General features: G+C 57.1%; 4 protein-coding genes and 8 pseudogenes across 4 annotated transcripts; 6 read left to right on the forward strand and 6 right to left on the reverse strand.

Annotated features, from left to right (window-relative positions):
• Window positions 1-1,004: 1,004 nt before the first annotated feature.
• LOC115913194 lies at window positions 1,005-1,397 on the reverse strand (annotated as a pseudogene).
• Window positions 1,398-2,547: 1,150 nt separating this feature from the next.
• LOC115913195 (scale keratin-like) lies at window positions 2,548-2,940 on the forward strand. The gene has a single exon (XM_030965120.1). It carries the CDS (start codon window positions 2,548-2,550, stop codon window positions 2,938-2,940), a length of 393 nt encoding a protein of 130 aa, XP_030820980.1.
• A 1,396-nt stretch (window positions 2,941-4,336) lies between these two features.
• LOC115913196 lies at window positions 4,337-4,727 on the reverse strand (annotated as a pseudogene).
• A 729-nt stretch (window positions 4,728-5,456) lies between these two features.
• Window positions 5,457-6,001, forward strand: LOC115913197 (annotated as a pseudogene).
• A 1,375-nt stretch (window positions 6,002-7,376) lies between these two features.
• On the reverse strand, window positions 7,377-7,798 carry LOC115913424 (annotated as a pseudogene).
• Window positions 7,799-8,873: 1,075 nt separating this feature from the next.
• On the forward strand, window positions 8,874-9,298 carry LOC115913425 (annotated as a pseudogene).
• A 1,544-nt stretch (window positions 9,299-10,842) lies between these two features.
• LOC115913414 (scale keratin-like) lies at window positions 10,843-11,395 on the reverse strand (the record flags this gene model as incomplete). Its single annotated transcript, XM_030965435.1, has 2 exons — window positions 10,843-11,254; window positions 11,358-11,395. Coding segments are annotated over 2 exons (450 nt in total), but the record flags the coding sequence as incomplete, so codon positions are not given.
• Window positions 11,396-12,360: 965 nt separating this feature from the next.
• Window positions 12,361-12,750, forward strand: LOC115913198 (annotated as a pseudogene).
• A 1,395-nt stretch (window positions 12,751-14,145) lies between these two features.
• On the reverse strand, window positions 14,146-14,570 carry LOC115913411 (annotated as a pseudogene).
• A 598-nt stretch (window positions 14,571-15,168) lies between these two features.
• Window positions 15,169-15,592, forward strand: LOC115913426 (annotated as a pseudogene).
• A 3,808-nt stretch (window positions 15,593-19,400) lies between these two features.
• On the forward strand, window positions 19,401-19,772 carry LOC115913293 (scale keratin-like). Its single transcript, XM_030965251.1, has one exon. The coding sequence runs from the start codon at window positions 19,407-19,409 to the stop codon at window positions 19,770-19,772; it is 366 nt and encodes a 121-aa protein (XP_030821111.1). The 5' UTR covers window positions 19,401-19,406.
• A 641-nt stretch (window positions 19,773-20,413) lies between these two features.
• Window positions 20,414-21,191, reverse strand: LOC115913292 (scale keratin-like). Its single transcript, XM_030965250.1, has 2 exons — window positions 20,767-21,191; window positions 20,414-20,684 (listed from the first exon to the last, which is right to left on the reverse strand). Exons 1-2 carry the CDS (start codon window positions 21,189-21,191, stop codon window positions 20,414-20,416), a joined length of 696 nt encoding a protein of 231 aa, XP_030821110.1.
• Between the last annotated feature and the right edge of the window lie 1,571 nt (window positions 21,192-22,762).

The following is a 22,762-nucleotide window of genomic DNA, read 5'->3' on the forward strand; positions in this document are numbered from 1 at the left end:
GATAAAGTAGTGTGGCAAGGGTTTGGCTTAGAGGGAGGAGGAGTAGGAGAAGGAGAAGGAGAAGAGGAAACAGAATACAAGATGAAAGCAGACAAAGATATCCAAAGAAAGAGAAAGAGATAGAGAAAGAGAAAGAGAATGTTGAAGACAAAGGCAAAGACAAAGACGAAGACAAAGACAAAGACTATGACAAAGAGCTGATGAGAATGAAATTTAATGTAGAGGGCAGATGGACAGGGAAATTCCTCTGTGATTTCTTTCCCAGGTCCATTAGCAGAGCCAGAGTTTATACAGAGGTGCTGGAGCTCTGACAGCCTTTGCTAGTGGATGGCTCCCAGGTCCCGGGACAATCCTACTCACTGCCAGCATGGCTGCAGAACGGTAACAACCCTGGTATCAGGGCCTGTGAGCCGGGGATCTGTCTGTCTTCAGGCAGACTCCTTGCAGCCCCATGTCCTTGTCTTGTTCTTGTGATGATCCATGTCCTTGTCCTTGTCCTTGTCCTTGTCCTTGTCCTTGTCTTGTCCTTGTCCTTGTCCTTGTCCTTGTCCTTGTCCTTGTCCTTTTCCTTCTCCTTCGCCTTTACTGGCTCCTTCATCCCTGAAGCATTCCCACTTCTCTGAGCCATAACCATCCACTTCCCCTTTGATGCCATTTTCTTCTCCAATTAACCACCAATGTTACATTCCCTTCCCTTTATGACTGTTGCTGTCCCCTTCAGTTTTAAGTTTTGTCACGAACGCCTTTCCCCCCCCAGTCTTGGAACGCTCCCATCCCCAGAGGTAGTCATGACTAGGGAAACAAAGGCACAGAAAAAGAAATTGGATGCAGGAAAATTTTATTGAGTCAAGAAGGGTGGGAGGGGCAGGGAGAGGGAGGGCGGCCAGGCCGCGGGCAGGCCGGGTGTCACGGGCTGAAGGAGGCCAGGGCAGCTTGTGCAGAGCTCAGCTCCTCCATGCTGGGCTGAGGTGGCGCCAGGGCCTTTGGGGCTGTTGCTGGCGGCTCTAGCAGGGCCCGCAGGTGTCCCAGAGCTTCTTGCTGTAGCGGGGCAGGGCGCAAGGGCTGCAGGCGGGGAGCAGCGTAGGCTCTGCCAAAGGTGCAGAGGCCCCCGAGGCCTGGGTGGCGCCGGCGCCGTAGAGGCCGCCCAGCCCCAGGGAGCCGGCAAAGGCCGGTGCTCCGGAGGAGCCCACCACGGCCTGCTGGGGGAAGGAGCTGAGGATGGGGCCGGGGAAGGTGACCACCACGGGCGGGGGCTGGATGAAGGCAGATGAGTCGGGGCACTGGCGGGCGCACAGCTCGTTGCAGCTCTCAGCGATGGGCTGGGGCACAGCCACGCTGCTCCTGGGCGGGCACAGCTCAGCGCTGCTCCTGGGTGGGCACAGGTCGTAGCAGGACATCTTGGCGTGGGATGCGAGGGTGCTCTGCAAGAGAGGGCAGCCGTGGCAGGAGAGCAGCCCGGGGCAGCGCCCGAGCCACAGCCCAGGGTGCCAGGGATCCATGATCAGAAGCGCTGGCACACTTACCCTTGTTCCCGAGGAGGAGAAGGTGGCCAGGGCAGTGCTTGCTGCAGTCTGGCCCAGGCAGGGCTTTTATAGCAGCCCCGGCATTGCTCAGCTCCAGCCTGGCCAATCTGCACAGGGGACACTCCCTGCTGCTGCTGCTGCTGCTGCTGCTGCTGCTGCTGCTGCTGCTGCTGCTGCTGCTGCTGCTGCTGCTGACACCAGGGCTGTGCGGCCCCTGCCCCTCCCTGAGTCAGCATCCCCCAGGTGCCAGCCCAGCACATCCCGCTGCCCGAGCCATCTTGTCCTTCCTGCCACGTCAGATCCTTGATAGCAGGGATGACACTTAGGTTAGAGGAACACCTGTCAGGGGCTGGAGTGTGTGGGGCAGGAATGGCAGAAGCCCTCAAGATGAAGGGCATCTGTGCATCACAGGAGAGCCCAGCAGAAGCAGACCCATCTGCCTGCAGTCAATGCTCAGGGGTTTCCATGAGACTGGGAACAAAAACTTCTACTGTCAGGCCTGATCTTTGCATGGCAAAGAGCAGAGATGTCCATCTGGCCCAGGCTGATTCCAGCCCTGCCCCACCCCTTTGGACCATTAAAGGTGTTCCTGGAGCCCATCCCTGGGTGCCATCCCTGCTATCAAGGATCTGACGTGGCAGGAAGGACAAGATGGCTCGGGCAGCGGGATGTGCTGGGCTGGCACCTGGGGGATGCTGACTCAGGGAGGGGCAGGGGCCGCACAGCCCTGGTGTCAGCAGCAGCAGCAGCAGCAGCAGCAGCAGCAGCAGCAGGGAGTGTCCCCTGTGCAGATTGGCCAGGCTGGAGCTGAGCAATGCCGGGGCTGCTATAAAAGCCCTGCCTGGGCCAGACTGCAGCAAGCACTGCCCTGGCCACCTTCTCCTCCTCGGGAACAAGGGTAAGTGTGCCAGCGCTTCTGATCATGGATCCCTGGCACCCTGGGCTGTGGCTCGGGCGCTGCCCTGGGCTGCTCTCCTGCCACGGCTGCCCTCTCTTGCAGAGCACCCTCGCATCCCACGCCAAGATGTCCTCCTATGACCTGTGCCCACCCAGGAGCAGCGCTGAGCTGTGCCCGCCCAGGAGCAGCGTGGCTGTGCCCCAGCCCATCGCTGAGAGCTGCAACGAGCTGTGCGCCCGCCAGTGCCCCGACTCGTCTGCCTTCATCCAGCCCCCGCCCGTGGTGGTCACCTTCCCCGGCCCCATCCTCAGCTCCTTCCCCCAGCAGGCCGTGGTGGGCTCCTCCGGAGCACCGGCCTTTGCCGGCTCCCTGGGGCTGGGCGGCCTCTACGGCGCCGGCGCCACCCAGGCCTCGGGGGGCCTCTGCACCTTTGGCAGAGCCTACGCTGCTCCCGCCTGCAGCCCTTGCGCCCTGCCCCGCTACAGCAAGAAGCTCTGGGACACCTGCGGGCCCTGCTAGAGCCGCCAGCAACAGCCCCAAAGGCCCTGGCGCCGCCTCAGCCCAGCATGGAGGAGCTGAGCTCTGCACAAGCTGCCCTGGCCTCCTGCAGCCTGTGACACCCGACCTGCCTGCGGCCTGTCCATCGTCCCCCTTCCTTCCTCTCCTACCCCTCGGGGCTCAATAAAATTTTCCTGCATCCAATTCCTGTCTCTTTTTCTCCTTTTCTGCAATGATGAGTACTTCTGGGCATGGGGGAGTTCTAAGAGCGGGAGGAGAAATGGTGATGCTGGGGCAGCCAGGGGCTATGGAAAATGGATGGGGAAGTGGAAGGTGAAAGAGATGAGGGATGGGGACAGCGGACGGTAGAGTGGAGAAGAAAATGAGATTAAAGAGGAAAGGCAATCAGGAGATAAAGTAGTGTGGCAAGGGTTTGGCTTAGAGGGAGGAGGAGTAGGAGAAGGAGAAGGAGAAGAGGAAACAGAATACAAGATGAAAGCAGACAAAGATATCCAAAGAAAGAGAAAGAGATAGAGAAAGAGAAAGAGAATGTTGAAGACAAAGGCAAAGACAAAGACGAAGACAAAGACAAAGACTATGACAAAGAGCTGATGAGAATGAAATTTAATGTAGAGGGCAGATGGACAGGGAAATTCCTCTGTGATTTCTTTCCCAGGTCCATTAGCAGAGCCAGAGTTTATACAGAGGTGCTGGAGCTCTGACAGCCTTTGCTAGTGGATGGCTCCCAGGTCCCGGGACAATCCTACTCACTGCCAGCATGGCTGCAGAACGGTAACAACCCTGGTATCAGGGCCTGTGAGCCGGGGATCTGTCTGTCTTCAGGCAGACTCCTTGCAGCCCCATGTCCTTGTCTTGTTCTTGTGATGATCCATGTCCTTGTCCTTGTCCTTGTCCTTGTCCTTGTCCTTGTCTTGTCCTTGTCCTTGTCCTTGTCCTTGTCCTTGTCCTTGTCCTTTTCCTTCTCCTTCGCCTTTACTGGCTCCTTCATCCCTGAAGCATTCCCACTTCTCTGAGCCATAACCATCCACTTCCCCTTTGATGCCATTTTCTTCTCCAATTAACCACCAATGTTACATTCCCTTCCCTTTATGACTGTTGCTGTCCCCTTCAGTTTTAAGTTTTTGTCCCCGAGCGCCTTTCCCCCCCAGTCTTGGAACGCTCCCATCCCCAGAGGTAGTCATGACTAGGGAAACAAAGGCACAGAAAAAGAAATTGGATGCAGGAAAATTTTATTGAGTCAAGAAGGGTGGGAGGGGCAGGGGAGAGGGAGGGCGGCCAGGCCGCGGGCAGGCCGGGTGTCACGGGCTGAAGGAGGCCAGGGCAGCTTGTGCAGAGCTCAGCTCCTCCATGCTGGGCTGAGGTGGCGCCAGGGCCTTTGGGGCTGTTGCTGGCGGCTCTAGCAGGGCCCGCAGGTGTCCCAGAGCTTCTTGCTGTAGCGGGGCAGGGCGCAAGGGCTGCAGGCGGGAGCAGCGTAGGCTCTGCCAAAGGTGCAGAGGCCCCCGAGGCCTGGGTGGCGCCGGCGCCGTAGGGCCGCCCAGCCCCCAGGGGAGCGGCAAAGGCGGTGCTCCGGAGGAGCCCACCACGGCCTGCTGGGGGAAGGAGCTGAGGATGGGGCCGGGGAAGGTGACCACCACGGGCGGGGGCTGGATGAAGGCAGATGAGTCGGGGCACTGGCGGGCGCACAGCTCGTTGCAGCTCTCAGCGATGGGCTGGGGCACAGCCACGCTGCTCCTGGGCGGGCACAGCTCAGCGCTGCTCCTGGGTGGGCACAGGTCGTAGCAGGACATCTTGGCGTGGGATGCGAGGGTGCTCTGCAAGAGAGGGCAGCCGTGGCAGGAGAGCAGCCCGGGGCAGCGCCCGAGCCACAGCCCAGGGTGCCAGGGATCCATGATCAGAAGCGCTGGCACACTTACCCTTGTTCCCGAGGAGGAGAAGGTGGCCAGGGCAGTGCTTGCTGCAGTCTGGCCCAGGCAGGGCTTTTATAGCAGCCCCGGCATTGCTCAGCTCCAGCCTGGCCAATCTGTAGGGGGGGCTCTTTCCTGCTTCTGCTGCTGGTGCTGCTGCTGCTGCTGCTGCTGCTGCTGGTGCTGCTGCTGACAGAAAGGCTGAGCCCCCTGCCCCTCCCCTATTCCATGGTGCCATCCCGGTTATCAAGGATCTGACGTGGCAGGAAGGACAAGATGGCTCGGGCAGCGGGATGTGCTGGGCTGGCACCTGGGGATGCTGACTCAGGGGGGGGCAGGGGCCGCACAGCCCTGGTGTCAGCAGCAGCAGCAGCAGCAGCAGCAGCAGCAGCAGGGAGTGTCCCCTGTGCAGATTGGCCAGGCTGGAGCTGAGCAATGCCGGGGCTGCTATAAAAGCCCTGCCTGGGCCAGACTGCAGCAAGCACTGCCCTGGCCACCTTCTCCTCCTCGGGAACAAGGGTAAGTGTGCCAGCGCTTCTGATCATGGATCCCTGGCACCCTGGGCTGTGGCTCGGGCGCTGCCCTGGGCTGCTCTCCTGCCACGCTGCCCTCTCTTGCAGAGCACCCTCGCATCCCACGCCAAGATGTCCTGCTACGACCTGTGCCCACCCAGGAGCAGCGCTGAGCTGTGCCCGCCCAGGAGCAGCGTGGCTGTGCCCCAGCCCATCGCTGAGAGCTGCAACGAGCTGTGCGCCCGCCAGTGCCCCGACTCATCTGCCTTCATCCAGCCCCCCCCCGTGGTGGTCACCTTCCCGGCCCCATCCTCAGCTCCCTTCCCCAGCAGGCCGTGGAGGGCTCCCTCCGGAGCACCGGCTTTGCCGCCGCCCCTGGGGCTGGGCGGCCTCTACGGCGCCGGCGCCACCCAGGCCTCGGGGGCCTCTGCACCTTTGGCAGAGCCTACGCTGCTCCCCGCCTGCAGCCCTTTGCGCCTGCCCCGCTACAGCAAGAAGCTCTGGGACACCTGCGGCCCTGCTAGAGCCGCCAGCAACAGCCCCAAAGGCCCTGGCGCCGCCAGCCCAGCATGGGAGGAGCTGAGCTCTGCACAAAGCTGCCCCTGGCCTCCTGCAGCCCGTGACACCCGGCCTGCCCGCCGCTGACCGCCCTCCCTCTCCCCCTCTCCTGCCCCTGCTTGGCTCAATAAAGTTTTCCTGCATCCAATTTTTGTTTCTTTGTCTCCTTTTCTGAACACAAAGAACCTCTAAGGGGCATGGGGGAGATCCAAGAGTAGGAGGGGAAACTGTGTTGGGGATGGCCAGGGGGCAATGGAAGATGGAAGGGGAAGTGAAAAGAGATGAGGGACAGGGACTGAGAACAGTAATGTGGGCAAGAAAATGGAACCAAAATAGACACTAAATGAAAAGATACAGAATGTTGGGAAGGGTTTTGGTTAAGAGATAGAGAAGAAGGACAAGAAGGATGAGAAGGAGGAGAAGGATGAGAAACACTAGAAGGACAAGGGGAAGGAGAAGTCAGACGAAGAAGAAGGAGAAGATGACGGAGGAGAAGGAGGATAAGAAGAGGAAAGAGAACGCGAAGAAGAAAGACAAGAGGAAGTAGAAGAACGAGAAGAGGAAAGAAAAAAGGTGAAAAAAAGGATTTTGCAAAATATAAAGATGATAGACTAAAACACAGCAGGGGAAGGAGATGAAGTTGATGACATGGAAATTTAATGTACAGGGAAGAGTGAAGGAAGGGGGGATCTCTTCTCTCATTTCTGTCCCAGGTCCTTTAGCGGTGGTATGGTGGCACAGAGGGGCTGTTGCTCTGGTAGCCATTGCCCTGGGATGGGTCCCAGCTCCATTGCCCGGCCCATTACCATTACCAAGCAACTCTCTTACCAACAAAACTGCATGTGTGTAAGAGCTCCTGGTCTCATGGACTGCAGGTGGGGGGGGTGATCTGTCTGTCTTCAAGCAGAATGCTTGGAGCTCCATGTCCTTGTCATTGTCGGTGTCCTTGTCCTAGTCCTTCTAATTCTCCTTCTCCTTCTTCTCCTCCTCCCTCTATTTCTTGTATGGTGCATCATTCTACTCCTCCTAGTTCTTTCTCTCCTAAAACCTCCAGTGCCCAAAGTCCTCATTCATATCCTTCCACTTCCACTTTGATTTGATTTTCATCTCAATTTCAACCTCCGATGACCTACCCAATTTTCTGTATAACCTAACCATTCCTCTTCCATTTTCCATTCCCTGTGGCCATCCCAGCATCACCATTTCCCCTCCCACGCTTGAAACACCCCCATACCAACGGGTCTTCATGACTTGAGAAAACGACACAAAAAAACAGAAATTGGATGCAGGAAAACTTTATTGAGCCAAGAAGGGCAGGAGGGGCAGGGAGAGGGAGGGCGGTCAGGCCGCGGGCAGGCCGGGTGTCACGGGCTGCAGGAGGCCAGGGCAGCTTGTGCAGAGCTCAGCTCCTCCATGCTGGGCTGAGGCGGCGCCAGGGCCTTTGGGGCTGTTGCTGGCGGCTCTAGCAGGGCCCGCAGGTGTCCCAGAGCTTCTTGCTGTAGCGGGGCAGGGCGCAAGGGCTGCAGGCGGGAGCAGCGTAGGCTCTGCCAAAGGTGCAGAGGCCCCCCGAGGCCTGGGTGGCGCCGGCGCCGTAGAGGCCGCCCAGCCCCAGGGAGCCGGCAAAGGCGGTGCTCGGAGGAGCCCACCACGGCCTGCTGGGGAAGGAGCTGAGGATGGGGCCGGGGAAGGTGACCACCACGGGCGGGGGCTGGATGAAGGCAGACGAGTCGGGGCACTGGCGGGCGCACAGCTCGTTGCAGCTCTCAGCGATGGGCTGGGGCACAGCCACGCTGCTCCTGGGCGGGCACAGCTCAGCGCTGCTCCTGGGTGGGCACAGGTCGTAGCAGGACATCTTGGCGTGGGATGCGAGGGTGCTCTGCAAGAGAGGGCAGCCGTGGCAGGAGAGCAGCCCAGGGCAGCGCCCGAGCCACAGCCCAGGGTGCCAGGGATCCATGATCAGAAGCGCTGGCACACTTACCCTTGTTCCCGAGGAGGAGAAGGTGGCCAGGGCAGTGCTTGCTGCAGTCTGGCCCAGGCAGGGCTTTTATAGCAGCCCCGGCATTGCTCAGCTCCAGCCTGGCCAATCTGCACAGGGGACACTCCCTGCTGCTGCTGCTGCTGCTGCTGCTGCTGCTGCTGCTGACACCAGGGCTGTGCGGCCCCTGCCCCTCCCTGAGTCAGCATCCCCCAGGTGCCAGCCCAGCACATCCCGCTGCCCGAGCCATCTTGTCCTTCCTGCCACGTCAGATCCTTGATAGCAGGGATGACACTTAGGTTAGAGGAACACCTGTCAGGGGCTGGAGTGTGTGGGGCAGGAATGGCAGAAGCCCTCAAGATGAAGGGCATCTGTGCATCACAGGAGAGCCCAGCAGAAGCAGACCCATCTGCCTGCAGTCAATGCTCAGGGGTTTCCATGAGACTGGGAACAAAAACTTCTACTGTCAGGCCTGATCTTTGCATGGCAAAGAGCAGAGATGTCCATCTGGCCCAGGCTGATTCCAGCCCTGCCCCACCCCTTTGGACCATTAAAGGTGTTCCTGGAGCCCATCCCTGGGTGCCATCCCTGCTATCAAGGATCTGACGTGGCAGGAAGGACAAGATGGCTCGGGCAGCGGGATGTGCTGGGCTGGCACCTGGGGGATGCTGACTCAGGGAGGGGCAGGGGCCGCACAGCCCTGGTGTCAGCAGCAGCAGCAGCAGCAGCAGCAGCAGCAGCAGCAGCAGCAGCAGCAGCAGCAGGGAGTGTCCCCTGTGCAGATTGGCCAGGCTGGAGCTGAGCAATGCCGGGGCTGCTATAAAACGCCCTGCCTGGGCCAGACTGCAGCAAGCACTGCCCTGGCCACCTTCTCCTCCTCGGGAACAAGGGTAAGTGTGCCAGCGCTTCTGATCATGGATCCCTGGCACCCTGGGCTGTGGCTCGGGCGCTGCCCTGGGCTGCTCTCCTGCCACGGCTGCCCTCTCTTGCAGAGCACCCTCGCATCCCACGCCAAGATGTCCTGCTACGACCTGTGCCCACCCAGGAGCAGCGCTGAGCTGTGCCCGCCCAGGAGCAGCGTGGCTGTGCCCCAGCCCATCGCTGAGAGCTGCAACGAGCTGTGCGCCCGCCAGTGCCCCGACTCGTCTGCCTTCATCCAGCCCCCGCCCGTGGTGGTCACCTTCCCCGGCCCCATCCTCAGCTCCTTCCCCCAGCAGGCCGTGGTGGCTCCTCCGGAGCACCGGCCTTTGCCGGCTCCCTGGGGCTGGGCGGCCTCTACGGGCGCCGGCGCCACCCAGGCCTCGGGGGGCCTCTGCACCTTTGGCAGAGCCTACGCTGCTCCCGCCTGCAGCCCTTGCGCCCTGCCCCGCTACAGCAAGAAGCTCTGGGACACCTGCGGGCCCTGCTAGAGCCGCCAGCAACAGCCCCAAAGGCCCTGGCGCCGCCTCAGCCCAGCATGGAGGAGCTGAGCTCTGCACAAGCTGCCCTGGCCTCCTGCAGCCCGTGACACCCGGCCTGCCCGCGGCCTGACCGCCCTCCCTCTCCCTGCCCCTCCTGCCCTGCTTGGGACAATAAAGTTTTCCTGCATCCAATTCCTGTCCCTTTGCCTCCTTTTCTGCAGTCATAAATACCCCTGGGGATGGGGGAGTTCCAAGAGTGGAAAGGGAATTGATTGGTGATGCCGGGAGAGCATCACCAATGGGTAATGAGGGAATGGAATGTGGAAGAGGAAAGGGAAGGTTATACAGAAGTCGGGATGGGACACTGTAGGTTAAAGTGGAGATGAAAATGAAATCAAAGTGGAAATGGACGGATACGAAGGATATCTGGGGGCACTGGTGAGGTTAGGAGACAGAGAAGAATGGTAAGGGAAAGGAGAAGAAGAAGAAGAAGGACGATAAGGACAAGGAGAAGGAGAAGAAGGAGAAGAAGAAGAAGAAGAAGGACGAGAAGGAGAAGGAGAAGGAGAAGGAGAAGGACAAGGACAAGGACAAGGACAAGGACAAGGACAAGGACAAGGACAAGGAGAAGGTGCTCAGAGCACTCTGCCTGAAGACAGACAGATCCCCTGGCTTGCTGGCCATGGTACCCAGAGCTCTCATGGACCTGCAGCTTTGTTGCCATGACTGGGTTTGGCACGGATGCTCGGAGCCAACCTGGGGCAAAGGCTACCAGAGCTCCAGCCCCTCTATGTCACCATGGCTCTGCTAATGGACCTGGGACACAAATCAGAGAGAGACTTCAACCTCACTCTTCCCTGAATATTAAATTTCCTTGTAATCAACTCCTTCTCCTTTCCTTGCGATGGCTTAGTCTATCTTCTTTATATTTCTCCAAACTCGTGTTTCACATCTTCTCTTTCCTCTTCTCCTTCTTCTAATTCCTCTCATTTTTTTCTCTGTGTTGTCTTTCCTCTTCTTCTCCTCCTCCTTCCTCTTCACCTTCTCTTCATCTGACTTCTCCTTCCCCTTGTCCTTCTTGTGTTTCTCGTCCTTCTCATCCTTCTCATCCTTCTCCTTCTACCCCTTCGCCTCAGTCTCCTAATCCAGCCCCTTCCCAACGTCCTCTGTCTTTTGATTTTGTGTCCATTTTGGCTTAATTTCCTTCTCCTCATTATGGCGCTCTGTCCATGTCCCTCATCTCTTTCCTATTTGAATTCCATATTCCATTGCCCCTGGCCATCCCTACACACCATTTTCTCTCCCACTATTGGAACTCCCCCATGCCCCTGGACTTCCTTGTTTTGGAAAAGGAGGCAAAGAGACAGGAAATGGATGCAGGAGAACTTTATTGAGCCAGGAAGGGCACGACGGGCAGGGAGCGGGAGGGCAGTCAGGCCGCGTGCAGGCCGTGTGTCACGGGCTGCAGGAGGCCAGGGCAGCTTGTGCAGAGCTCAGCTCCTCCATGCTGGGCTGAGGCAGCGCCAGGGCCTTTGGGGCTGTTGCTGGCGGCTCTAGCAGGGCCCGCAGGTGTCCCAGAGCTTCTTGCTGTAGCGGGGCAGGGCGCAAGGGCTGCAGGCGGGAGCAGCGTAGGCTCTGCCAAAGGTGCAGAGGCCCCCCGAGGCCTGGGTGGCGCCGGCGCCGTAGAGGCCGCCCAGCCCCAGGGAGCCGGCAAAGGCCGGTGCTCCGGAGGAGCCCACCACGGCCTGCTGGGGGAAGGAGCTGAGGATGGGGCCGGGGAAGGTGACCACCACGGGCGGGGGCTGGATGAAGGCAGATGAGTCGGGGCACTGGCGGGCGCACAGCTCGTTGCAGCTCTCAGCGATGGGCTGGGGCACAGCCACGCTGCTCCTGGGCGGGCACAGCTCAGCGCTGCTCCTGGGTGGGCACAGGTCGTAGCAGGACATCTTGGCGTGGGATGCGAGGCTGCTCTGCAAGAGAGGGCAGCTGTGGCAGGAGAGCAGCCCAGGGCAGCGCCCGAGCCACAGCCCAGGGTGCCAGGGATCCATGATCAGAAGCGCTGGCACACTTACCCTTGTTCCCGAGGAGGAGAAGGTGGCCAGGGCAGTGCTTGCTGCAGTCTGGCCCAGGCAGGGCTTTTATAGCAGCCCCGGCATTGCTCAGCTCCAGCCTGGCCAATCGGCACAGGGGACACTCCCTGCTGCTGCTGCTGCTGCTGCTGCTGACACCAGGGCTGTGCGGCCCCTGCCCCTCCCTGAGTCAGCATCCCCAGGTGCCAGCCCAGCACATCCCGCTGCCCGAGCCATCTGGTCCTTCCTGCCACGTCAGATCCTTGATAGCAGGGATGGCACCCAGGGATGGGCTCCAGGAACACCTTTAATGGTCCAAAGGGGTGGGGCAGGGCTGGAATCAGCCTGGGCCAGATGGACATCTCTGCTCTTTGCCATGCAAAGATCAGGCCTGACAGTAGAAGTTTTTGTTCCCAGTCTCATGGAAACCCCTGAGCACTGACTGCAGGCAGATGGGTCTGCTTCTGCTGGGCTCTCCTGTGATGCACAGATGCCCTTCATCTTGAGGGCTTCTGCCATTCCTGCCCCACACACTCCAGCCCCTGACAGGTGTTCCTCTAACCTAAGTGTCATCCCTGCTATCAAGGATCTGACGTGGCAGGAAGGACAAGATGGCTCGGGCAGCGGGATGTGCTGGGCTGGCACCTGGGGGATGCTGACTCAGGGAGGGGCAGGGGCCGCACAGCCCTGGTGTCAGCAGCAGCAGCAGCAGCAGCAGCAGCAGCAGCAGCAGCAGCAGCAGCAGCAGCAGGGAGTGTCCCCTGTGCAGATTGGCCAGGCTGGAGCTGAGCAATGCCGGGGCTGCTATAAAAGCCCTGCCTGGGCCAGACTGCAGCAAGCACTGCCCTGGCCGCCTTCTCCTCCTCGGGAACAAGGGTAAGTGTGCCAGCGCTTCTGATCATGGATCCCTGGCACCCTGGGCTGTGGCTCGGGCGCTGCCCTGGGCTGCTCTCCTGCCACGGCTGCCCTCTCTTGCAGAGCACCCTCGCATCCCACGCCAAGATGTCCTCCTATGACCTGTGCCCACCCAGGAGCAGCGCTGAGCTGTGCCCGCCCAGGAGCAGCGTGGCTGTGCCCCAGCCCATCGCTGAGAGCTGCAACGAGCTGTGCGCCCGCCAGTGCCCCGACTCGTCTGCCTTCATCCAGCCCCCCGCCCGTGGTGGTCACCTTCCCCGCCCCATCCTCAGCTCCTTCCCCCAGCAGGCCGTGGTGGGCTCCTCCGAGCACCGGCTTTGCCGGCTCCCCTGGGGCTGGGCGGCCTCTACGGCGCCGGCGCCACCCAGGCCTCGGGGCCTCTGCACCTTTGGCAGAGCCTACGCTGCTCCCGCCTGCAGCCCTTGCGCCCTGCCCCGCTACAGCAAGAAGCTCTGGGACACCTGCGGGCCCTGCTAGAGCCGCCAGCAACAGCCCCAAAGGCCCTGGCGCTGCCTCAGCCCAGCATGGAGGAGCTGAGCTCTGCACAAGCTGCCCTGGCCTCCTGCAGCCTGTGACACCCGACCTGCCTGCGGCCTGTCCATCGTCCCCCTTCCTTCCTCTCCTACCCCTCGGGGCTCAATAAAATTTTCCTGCATCCAATTCCTGTCTCTTTTTCTCCTTTTCTGCAATGATGAGTACTTCTGGGCATGGGGGAGTTCTAAGAGCGGGAGGAGAAATGGTGATGCTGGGGCAGCCAGGGGCTATGGAAAATGGATGGGGAAGTGGAAGGTGAAAGAGATGAGGGATGGGGACAGCGGACGGTAGAGTGGAGAAGAAAATGAGATTAAAGAGGAAAGGCAATCAGGAGATAAAGTAGTGTGGCAAGGGTTTGGCTTAGAGGGAGGAGGAGTAGGAGAAGGAGAAGGAGAAGAGGAAACAGAATACAAGATGAAAGCAGACAAAGATATCCAAAGAAAGAGAAAGAGATAGAGAAAGAGAAAGAGAATGTTGAAGACAAAGGCAAAGACAAAGACGAAGACAAAGACAAAGACTATGACAAAGAGCTGATGAGAATGAAATTTAATGTAGAGGGCAGATGGACAGGGAAATTCCTCTGTGATTTCTTTCCCAGGTCCATTAGCAGAGCCAGAGTTTATACAGAGGTGCTGGAGCTCTGACAGCCTTTGCTAGTGGATGGCTCCCAGGTCCCGGGACAATCCTACTCACTGCCAGCATGGCTGCAGAACGGTAACAACCCTGGTATCAGGGCCTGTGAGCCGGGGATCTGTCTGTCTTCAGGCAGACTCCTTGCAGCCCCATGTCCTTGTCTTGTTCTTGTGATGATCCATGTCCTTGTCCTTGTCCTTGTCCTTGTCCTTGTCCTTGTCTTGTCCTTGTCCTTGTCCTTGTCCTTGTCCTTGTCCTTGTCCTTTTCCTTCTCCTTCGCCTTTACTGGCTCCTTCATCCCTGAAGCATTCCCACTTCTCTGAGCCATAACCATCCACTTCCCCTTTGATGCCATTTTCTTCTCCAATTAACCACCAATGTTACATTCCCTTCCCTTTATGACTGTTGCTGTCCCCTTCAGTTTTAAGTTTTGTCACGAACGCCTTTCCCCCCCCAGTCTTGGAACGCTCCCATCCCCAGAGGTAGTCAGTGACTAGGGAAACAAAGGCACAGAAAAAGAAATTGGATGCAGGAAAATTTTATTGAGTCAAGAAGGGTGGGAGGGGCAGGGAGAGGGAGGGCGGCCAGGCCGCGGGCAGGCCGGGTGTCACGGGCTGAAGGAGGCCAGGGCAGCTTGTGCAGAGCTCAGCTCCTCCATGCTGGGCTGAGGCGGCGCCAGGGCCTTTGGGGCTGTTGCTGGCGGCTCTAGCAGGGCCCGCAGGTGTCCCAGAGCTTCTTGCTGTAGCGGGGCAGGGCGCAAGGGCTGCAGGCGGGAGCAGCGTAGGCTCTGCCAAAGGTGCAGAGGCCCCCCGAGGCCTGGGTGGCGCCGGCGCCGTAGAGGCCGCCCAGCCCCAGGGAGCCGGCAAAGGCCGGTGCTCCGGAGGAGCCCACCACGGCCTGCTGGGGGAAGGAGCTGAGGATGGGGCCGGGGAAGGTGACCACCACGGGCGGGGGCTGGATGAAGGCAGATGAGTCGGGGCACTGGCGGGCGCACAGCTCGTTGCAGCTCTCAGCGATGGGCTGGGGCACAGCCACGCTGCTCCTGGGCGGGCACAGCTCAGCGCTGCTCCTGGGTGGGCACAGGTCGTAGCAGGACATCTTGGCGTGGGATGCGAGGGTGCTCTGCAAGAGAGGGCAGCCGTGGCAGGAGAGCAGCCCAGGGCAGCGCCCGAGCCACAGCCCAGGGTGCCAGGGATCCATGATCAGAAGCGCTGGCACACTTACCCTTGTTCCCGAGGAGGAGAAGGTGGCCAGGGCAGTGCTTGCTGCAGTCTGGCCCAGGCAGGGCTTTTATAGCAGCCCCGGCATTGCTCAGCTCCAGCCTGGCCAATCTGTAGCCCATTCCATGGTGCCATCCCGGTTATCAAGGATCTGACGTGGCAGGAAGGACCAGATGGCTTGGGCAGTGGGATGTGCTGGGCTGGCACCTGGGGGATGCTGACTCAGGGAGGGGCAGGGGCCGCACAGCCCTGGTGTCAGCAGCAGCAGCAGCAGCAGCAGCAGCAGCAGGGAGTGTCCCCTGTACAGATTGGCCAGGCTGGAGCTGAGCAATGCCGGGGCTGCTATAAAAGCCCTGCCTGGGCCAGACTGCAGCAAGCACTGCCCTGGCCACCTTCTCCTCCTCGGGAACAAGGGTAAGTGTGCCAGCGCTTCTGATCATGGATCCCTGGCACCCTGGGCTGTGGCTCGGGCGCTGCCCTTGGCTGCTCTCCTGCCACGGCTGCCCTCTCTTGCAGAGCACCCTCGCATCCCACGCCAAGATGTCCTGCTACGACCTGTGCCCACCAAGGAGCAGCGCTGAGCTGTGCCCGCCCAGGAGCAGCGTGGCTGTGCCCCAGCCCATCGCTGAGAGCTGCAATGAGCTGTGCGCCCGCCAGTGCCCCGACTCGTCTGCCTTCATCCAGCCCCCGCCCGTGGTGGTCACCTTCCCCGGCCCCATCCTCAGCTCCTTCCCCAGCAGGCCGTGGTGGGCTCCTCCGAGCACCGGCCTTTGCCGGCTCCCCTGGGGCTGGGCAGCCTCTACGGCGCCGGCGCCACCCAGGCCTCGGGGGGCCTCTGCACCTTTGGCAGAGCCTACGCTGCTCCCGCCTGCAGCCCTTGCGCCCTGCCCCGCTACAGCAAGAAGCTCTGGGACACCTGCGGGCCCTGCTAGACTCATCCCGGCATCTTTTTTTATCTGTCAGCAATGGTCAATCTAGATCTTGTTCATCTCCATTGTTTCCGCCATTGCTCTTTCGTTTAAGGCTTTTCTTTTCCTAAGATTTGTATTTTACTTTGTGTCCAATTTGAAGATCTAATCCCTAATGTTGTCTTTTGTGAATTTTTTGTGTGTAACAATTTCATTGTTCTTTACTTATCTTTGACCTTTATTGTCTGTGTTGGTTATATCAGCCTCATGTGTTACTTGCATTTATTTAGCTCTGCCTCTTGCCAACTGCATGAGTTAAAAAATTTCATTTTATTTTTTCAATTCTCTTTGTACCTCTCCTTTTCCGACGTTTTCCTTTGTACGCTCCGTGATTTATTCAAGTTGTTCCTGCAATAAATCTTTCATGCATCGAATTTTTGCATTTTCACCTTTTTTTATTTTAAATTATCCTGAGGTCTTACCTGCTCACAACAGAGCTATTCAACTTGACCATTTCTGGTTGTTTAAATCTCTGAAGAGGGCCTGGGAGTGCTGGAGCCACTCTGAGAGGAACACCCTGCCCTGGATGACACAAAAGGGAAAGTAAGAGCAGGGCAGGGCCCGGCCTGGCCAAACCCAGCGGCTACCAACGATCTGATCAGGGCTGAGGTGCCTGGCAGCTCCTCCCTGCTTTGGGCGCTGTTACTCAGCCCTGGGACATGCAAGGGCTACAAAACAACAAAACAGAGAGCAGAGATCACTGCTCAGTGCTTCCCAAGTGCTCTCACAGCCCTTGTTCCTCAGAAAATCTGTGCTTAGAGGTTTTTTTTTTCTCACAGGGACCCCTCCAAATACATTTTGTAGTCCAGAGAGTGTTGAAATCACGGTGTTTTTAATACAGAGAGGCAATCACAGAATCATGGAATGGTTTGGGTGGGAAGGGATCTTAAATTCATCTCGTTCCACGCCCTGCCATGGGCAGGGACATCTTCCACCACCCCAGGTTGCTGCAAGCCCTGTCCAGCCTGGCCTTGGACACTGCCAGGGATGGGACAGCCATGGACTATCCTGTGCCAGGGCATCTCCATGTTCACAGGGAGGAATTTATCCCCAAAATCCCATCTGAATCTCCTCCCTGTCAGTCTGAACCCATTCCCCCTTGTCCTGTCACTCCATCCCTTGGGAATTGCCTCTCCCCTTGTTTCTTGTAGCCCCTTCAGGTCCTGCAAGGCCACAGCGAGGTCACCACAGGGCTTCCCCTTCTCCAAACAGAACAATCCCAGTTCTCTGAGCCTTTCCTCCCAGCAGAGCTGCTCCATCCCTCGGCTCATCCTGGAGCCTCCTCTGGGCTCTCTCCAGCAGCTCCGGGTCCTCCCTGGGCTGGGATCCGGAGCTGGGGCAGCTCTGCAGGTGAGGTCTCACCTGAGCGGGGCAGAATCTCCCCTCCCCTGCTGCCCACGGGGGTTTTGATGCAGCCCATCAAAAGGGGTTGGATTTGAAGGGAGTATGTGCCAGGGATGAAGCACAACTTGCTCTGTTCGATTTTTGTAAAATATAAATCAAGGCAAGGAAATGCCCCCCAGGCTGGGCGATGTGGGAACCACTCAATCCCCTTCTGTGCTTAGAGAATCGCTTTTTTTCCTTCCCCTTCAGCAAATACAGAGGAATTTGCTGGGGCAACAAACAAAACACAAACCTAAACCCAAATCCTTTTTCACCTGCAGAGAAAATGAAAATATTGGCACGAACCTGGACCACAACAGCCAATCTTCAGAGTAGGAATTTAGAGCAGATATTTGATCTCTGAGGGGATTTCTCAGGAATAGCAAGAAGAGTCTGTAAAATGTACTGGATACAAGTGAAGAACTAAAAGTTGTGCTCTGAAAAATCACAAAAAAATATATATAATCACAAATATTCATTTTTTTAATGGAAAATATAGCTTGAAATAAGGCAAATACAGCAAAGGTGGAATCTTAAACTCACAGAGGATTCAACCACAGATCTGGATTTTTTTTAAAGAAGGAAAAGAAGAGCAGCATTAATCATTAACCCTTGACTTCCAATGGCACAAATAATGATTTAATTAAAGTAATGGCAGGCACCACCTTGTTTCCTGCACATTAAAGCAACTGGGGTTGTGTAAGAGTGAAACGTCTAAATCACTCATGTCATACAACACCAAACATTAGCTGGGCTGAACAGCAGATAATGAATGTTTGTGAAATCATTGCAAAGTATTTTTCTCAAGAAGGGCCAGAACACTCTTGATAAGAGACTGCACCCACGACATTAAAGAAGAACCTTGATCTGCCTCTTTGGTTTTTCCTCAAAATTGGAATCACAGCACTTGATCTGGGAACATTCAGCACAATCGACCCTTTTAAAACTGAATTTCATTTCCCACTAAAACCTTCTTAGTTAAACAAAGTGATTTTTATGTGGGATTGATTCCAAACCTTCCTCTCAATGGAAAGCTATTGGGGAATTGCTGAGTGTCCTGGATGATCTCAGCAGATATTCATGACCCCTCAAATCCATCTCTGACCAACAAGGTCTCTTTAATTAGGGCTGGAAAACACATTTATTCCTGGGTAGTTCTGGAATAAGCTGGTTTCTGCTTCTAATTGATTTATCAGATAATTTTAAAGGGCTGTTAAGGAAAAATGTCCATGTCAGCCAAAGATGAGTGTTACAAAATCTTGGAGCAGACAAGCTCATGACAAGGTTGTAAAGGAAGAAGCAACATGTGGAGTCAGCTTAATGAACATGGTAATTCCAGTGAGGTCACTCTAATGATGCCAGGAGTTGCCAGCACCAATTAAGACCCGAGATTAAAGAAATCAGGATGGTGAAACTCCGACATCACACGATAGGAGAATGAGAATGAAATCAGAACTGCCACAAACTCCGAACTTTTGTGACTCAAAGCTGGTAAACAATTTATTTCAGGCAGAACCCCCGGTCCAAGCAAGATTCCAAGCCCTCAGGAATGTTGGGATCCTCTATATAAGCTCCAGTGCCTGGGTCCATCCAGACACTTCTCTCACCTCATTCGCCTTGAGGAGCTTAGTGAGTATGAATTTTTAATTCCTTTCTATTTATTTAATCAGAGCCTGTACCAGAGCAGTTGTAGAAGATTTCTTTAGGAATGCTGAGATTTAGAAGAGCTTTACATAAATTCTGTCTGGAGTTACTCTTAATGAAACCAATGGGAAATGGGGGATTTGGGAGTCCCCAGATCTTCACAACTTCCTAATTTTGGGGAAATTAATGGGAGATGGGACTATATTGTTCTTCAGGGTAGGCATTTCCAAAAGCTGAACGACACAACCACGTGGGGCCAGAACAAAGATCAGTCTATGAGGTCTGGTTATTCTGGGGATGGTTTTACACAGGAATGTTTTTATTAAGGTGCTCAGTGGGTGTTCAGCATGACGATCAAGACAAACCACAACACAGTGATTTCACTCATGTTGAAAATTTCTCTCATCAGCTTCTGAGTTTTTATAGTTTTTACGTCTCTATTTGTTGCAAACCAAGCCTGAGCCCTGCAAGATGTCCTGCTATGACCCCTTGGCCAGGATAGACAGAGCCATGCCAGGCACAGGGACTTGGGAAGGGATTGTGAGGTCTGGGGGTGTGGGGGTCAGGGCTCTGAGGGGGCTGCAGGGCACAAGGCCAGCCCTGGGCAGGGCGGGCAAAGCTGTGTGACTTTGGTCAGTCAGGGGTGGTGGAAAGTCTGGGAACAGGCCGCTGCTGAATTGGGAGATCCCCATGTCTGTTCTAACCCCCGTTTTTCTGAATTCCCTTTCAGCCTCATCGCTCTAACCCCAAGATGTCCTGCTACGACCTGTGCCCACCCAGGAGCAGCGTGGCTGTGCCCCAGCCCATCGCTGAGAGCTGCAACGAGCTGTGCGCCCGCCAGTGCCCCGACTCGTCTGCCTTCATCCAGCCCCCGCCCGTGGTGGTCACCTTCCCCGGCCCCATCCTCAGCTCCTTCCCCCAGCAGGCCGTGGTGGGCTCCTCGGAGCACCGGCCTTTGCCGGCTCCCCTGGGGCTGGGCGGCCTCTATGGCGCCGGGCGCCACCCAGGCCTCGGGGGCCTCTGCACCTTTGGCAGAGCCTACGCTGCTCCCGCCTGCAGCCCTTGCGCCCTGCCCCGCTACAGCAAGAAGCTCTGGGACACCTGCGGGCCCTGCTAGAGCCGCCAGCAACAGCCCCAAAGGCCCTGGCGCCGCCTCAGCCCAGCATGGAGGAGCTGAGCTCTGCACAAGCTGCCCTGGCCTCCTGCAGCCCGTGACACCCGGCCTGCCCACGGCCTGACCGCCCTCCCTCTCCCTGCCCTTCCTGTCCTGCTTGGGACAATAAAGTTTTCCTGCATCCAATTCCTGTCTCTCTGCCTCCTTTTCCCAAATGACAAAGACCCAAGGGCCTTGGCCAAGTGAGGAACTCCAGGCATCTCCTCCCAGCACAAGAGGGAATATCCCCCCAGAGATAAACAAGGACAAATGAAAACCAGAGAGACTTTTGTGCAACACCAACAGCGGTTTAATGTCAGAGGGAAGAGCAACAACCGAGGGCAGGGAATCCAGGCGATCCAGGGGCAGCAGGGGATGCAGAACTCGGGCTCTGGGAGCGGGGACTAGCTCAGGACCAGGATTAGCCAGGGATGGAGGGCTCAGGGCACAGAGAGGGGATGGAGGGCTCAGGGTGTCCAGAGGGGATGGAGGGCTCAGGGCACAGCCAGGGCTGCTGGGCACACTCAGCTGCCGCTGCCAGCAGCTCCTGCCCGCTGTCCCCATGGCCCGGGCCGGGCTCCAGGGCTGGCACTGCCAAGGGGGCTTTAGAAAACCCCACAGCTCCCGCGGCGGGACCTGCCCCATCTCTGGGAGCCAGACAGGGAATAGCCCAGGCCCCGCGAGGAGAAGCCGGAGCTGTAGGACCTCCCGCAATTGCCAAAGGAGCCCCCATAGCCCCCAAGGGAGCCCCCATAGCCCCCGAAGGAGCCACCATAGCCCCCGAGGGAGCCACCATAGCCCCCAAAGGAGCCCCCATAGCCAGTGTCACCTCCATAACCCAGGGAACGGCCGTAGCCAAGGGAGCCCCCATATCCCAGGGGAGTCCCCATAGCCCTGCGAGCCCCCATAGCCCCCACAGCTTCCCAGGCCAAAGGAGCCCCCATAGCCCCTGGAGCCCCCATAGCCAAGGGAGCCCCCATAGCCTGAGAAACCCCCATAGCCCCGGGCGCCCCCATATCCAAGGGAGCCCCCATAGCCCAGGGAGCCCCCATAACCTCCAGACCCAAAGGAGCCCCCATAGCCAGAGGAGCCCCCCAAGGCCAGGGGGCCCCCATAACCCCCAGATCCCCCCAGCCCAAAGGAGCCCCCATAGCCCTGGGAGCTGCGGGAGCTGAAGGAACGCCCCGGCAAGGCTGGGCCCGATGATCCCACAACGCTCTCCTGGGGGAAGGTGCTGAGCACGGGGCCCGGGATGGTCACCACCACCGGCGGGGGCAGGATCAGGGCTCTGGAGTCGGGGCACTGCTGCACACACGGCTCGTTGGAGCTCTCGGCGATGGGCTGGGGGCAGCTGACGCCGCACGACTCGCTGGAGTAGGACATCCTTCTGTGCTGGGAGGCTGCAACACACAGAAGGAGAAAGGTTTCAGATCCAGAAATTTCCACTTTACTCTGCCTGTGCTTTGACATGGAAAATGTGAGAGCCCAGAGTTTGTTGCTTTCCAAATCTGGCCTTCATCTGGCCACAAAAATCACATTCTGGCTGCTGTCAAGGTCCCCAAGATGTCACACACCGATAAAAACATCTGGTGTCATCTCTGGTGGCACTTCTTGCACTGTGACAAGTCTGGTTTTATCTCTTTATAAATTTATGAAGTCTGACTGAAATCTAGCAATGTATCTATAGGAAGTTTAGAAGTGTCAGGTACATAGCAGCAATTTTTGTAGTTTTATATCCTTTCCCAAGTAGCCCTCAGCTTCCAAACTGGAAAATTTGCCCTTATATTCCCATAAGGTGGGAATGGTCACTCAGATATTTTTAAATTTTACTATCAGGCACTGTACCTAAAATGCCTGGAAATGGTTATTCCAAGTGGCATGGCGAAAATTCACATTTAATTCTACAACAGCCTCCTGAGACCCACAGTTTTTAAATCTGCCAACCCATAACGTGAAAGAATTGATTGGGGAAAAGAGAAGGATAGAGGAGCTCAAATCGGACTTACCCTGTTCACCAAGGCGAATAACTCCGGAGAAGTGGATGGAGAGGCTCAGAGTGGTGGCAGCTTTTATACATTTCCCAAAGTGCTTACAAGGACAAAACGCCCTCCGTGCCTCCAGTGCCACACAGAACAACCCTCACACGGAGGGATTTAATTCTGCTGGCTTTGCACTGCCACTCCCCACGCGCGAAAAACGGGCGTGAGGCCAGGTCAGGACAGACTTGAGGGCATCGAGCTGGTGAATGATGAGGTAATAATCCCCATCACGAGCGCTGTCTTTGGGTTCGATGAGTTCAGATTAATTAACTTCATCTTTTAAACTAAAAGTGGATCCCGTGAAAATCCACGGGAGTCGCACAAAAAGAGGGAGATGGGTCTGAGAAATGAAGAAAATATCAATTATCTCCAAATGCTTTAGAAACATGAGGGGTTTTTATCTGAGTTTGCAGCTCAAATGCCATTAATCGCTCAGCAGTTCCAAGCTGGGCTCTGTTGCTCCATTCCCTGCTGGCTTTGGAATGTCACGGAGGCAGTGACACTTGGGGGATGTTCCAGATCCTTCCAGGACCATGAGAGGCTTTGTGAATGCCCGCAGGAAATTCATATTTGGTGTGCTGGACACGAACACGGAAATGTCAGCGCCCAAAAGTGGGGCAGGAGCGTCAGTTCAGAGACGCATGAGCTGAGGGCTCTGTGTCACGAGGCACAATTTCATGGACAAAATATTTACAGGCGAGACTCCAAGAGCTGAGATTTTGGAACATCAGTTTGAGACCCCTTTTGTGCAGAACATTCACAGTTAAGCCTGAAAACTCAGATAATTTGCAATCATGCTTTAATTTCTCCCCTAAAATTTAAGATATTTCAGCGAAATGCTGCCTCATAAATTAAGAGGAAGCTGCACTCGATATGGCAGATGATGTACTTGTCATAGTCATCCCAAACATATTA

This window comes from Camarhynchus parvulus, chromosome 25 (genome assembly GCF_901933205.1).
Source record: "Camarhynchus parvulus chromosome 25, STF_HiC, whole genome shotgun sequence".
In the NCBI taxonomy this organism is placed as follows: Eukaryota; Metazoa; Chordata; class Aves; order Passeriformes; family Thraupidae; genus Camarhynchus; species Camarhynchus parvulus.

Excerpts from the sequence above, each read along its gene's own strand:
- LOC115913195 (XM_030965120.1), top strand. The coding sequence starts at position 2,548 with ATGTCCTCCTATGACCTGTGCCCACCCAGGAGCAGCGCTGAGCTGTGC.
- LOC115913293 (XM_030965251.1), top strand. The coding sequence starts at position 19,407 with ATGTCCTGCTACGACCTGTGCCCACCCAGGAGCAGCGTGGCTGTGCCC.
- LOC115913292 (XM_030965250.1), bottom strand. The coding sequence starts at position 21,191 with ATGTCCTACTCCAGCGAGTCGTGCGGCGTCAGCTGCCCCCAGCCCATC. Across the intron at positions 20,685-20,766 it reads GGGGGCTCCCTTGGCTATGG|GGGATATGGGGGCTCCCTTG; the intron begins GGGCTCCAGGGG and ends GGGGACTCCCCT.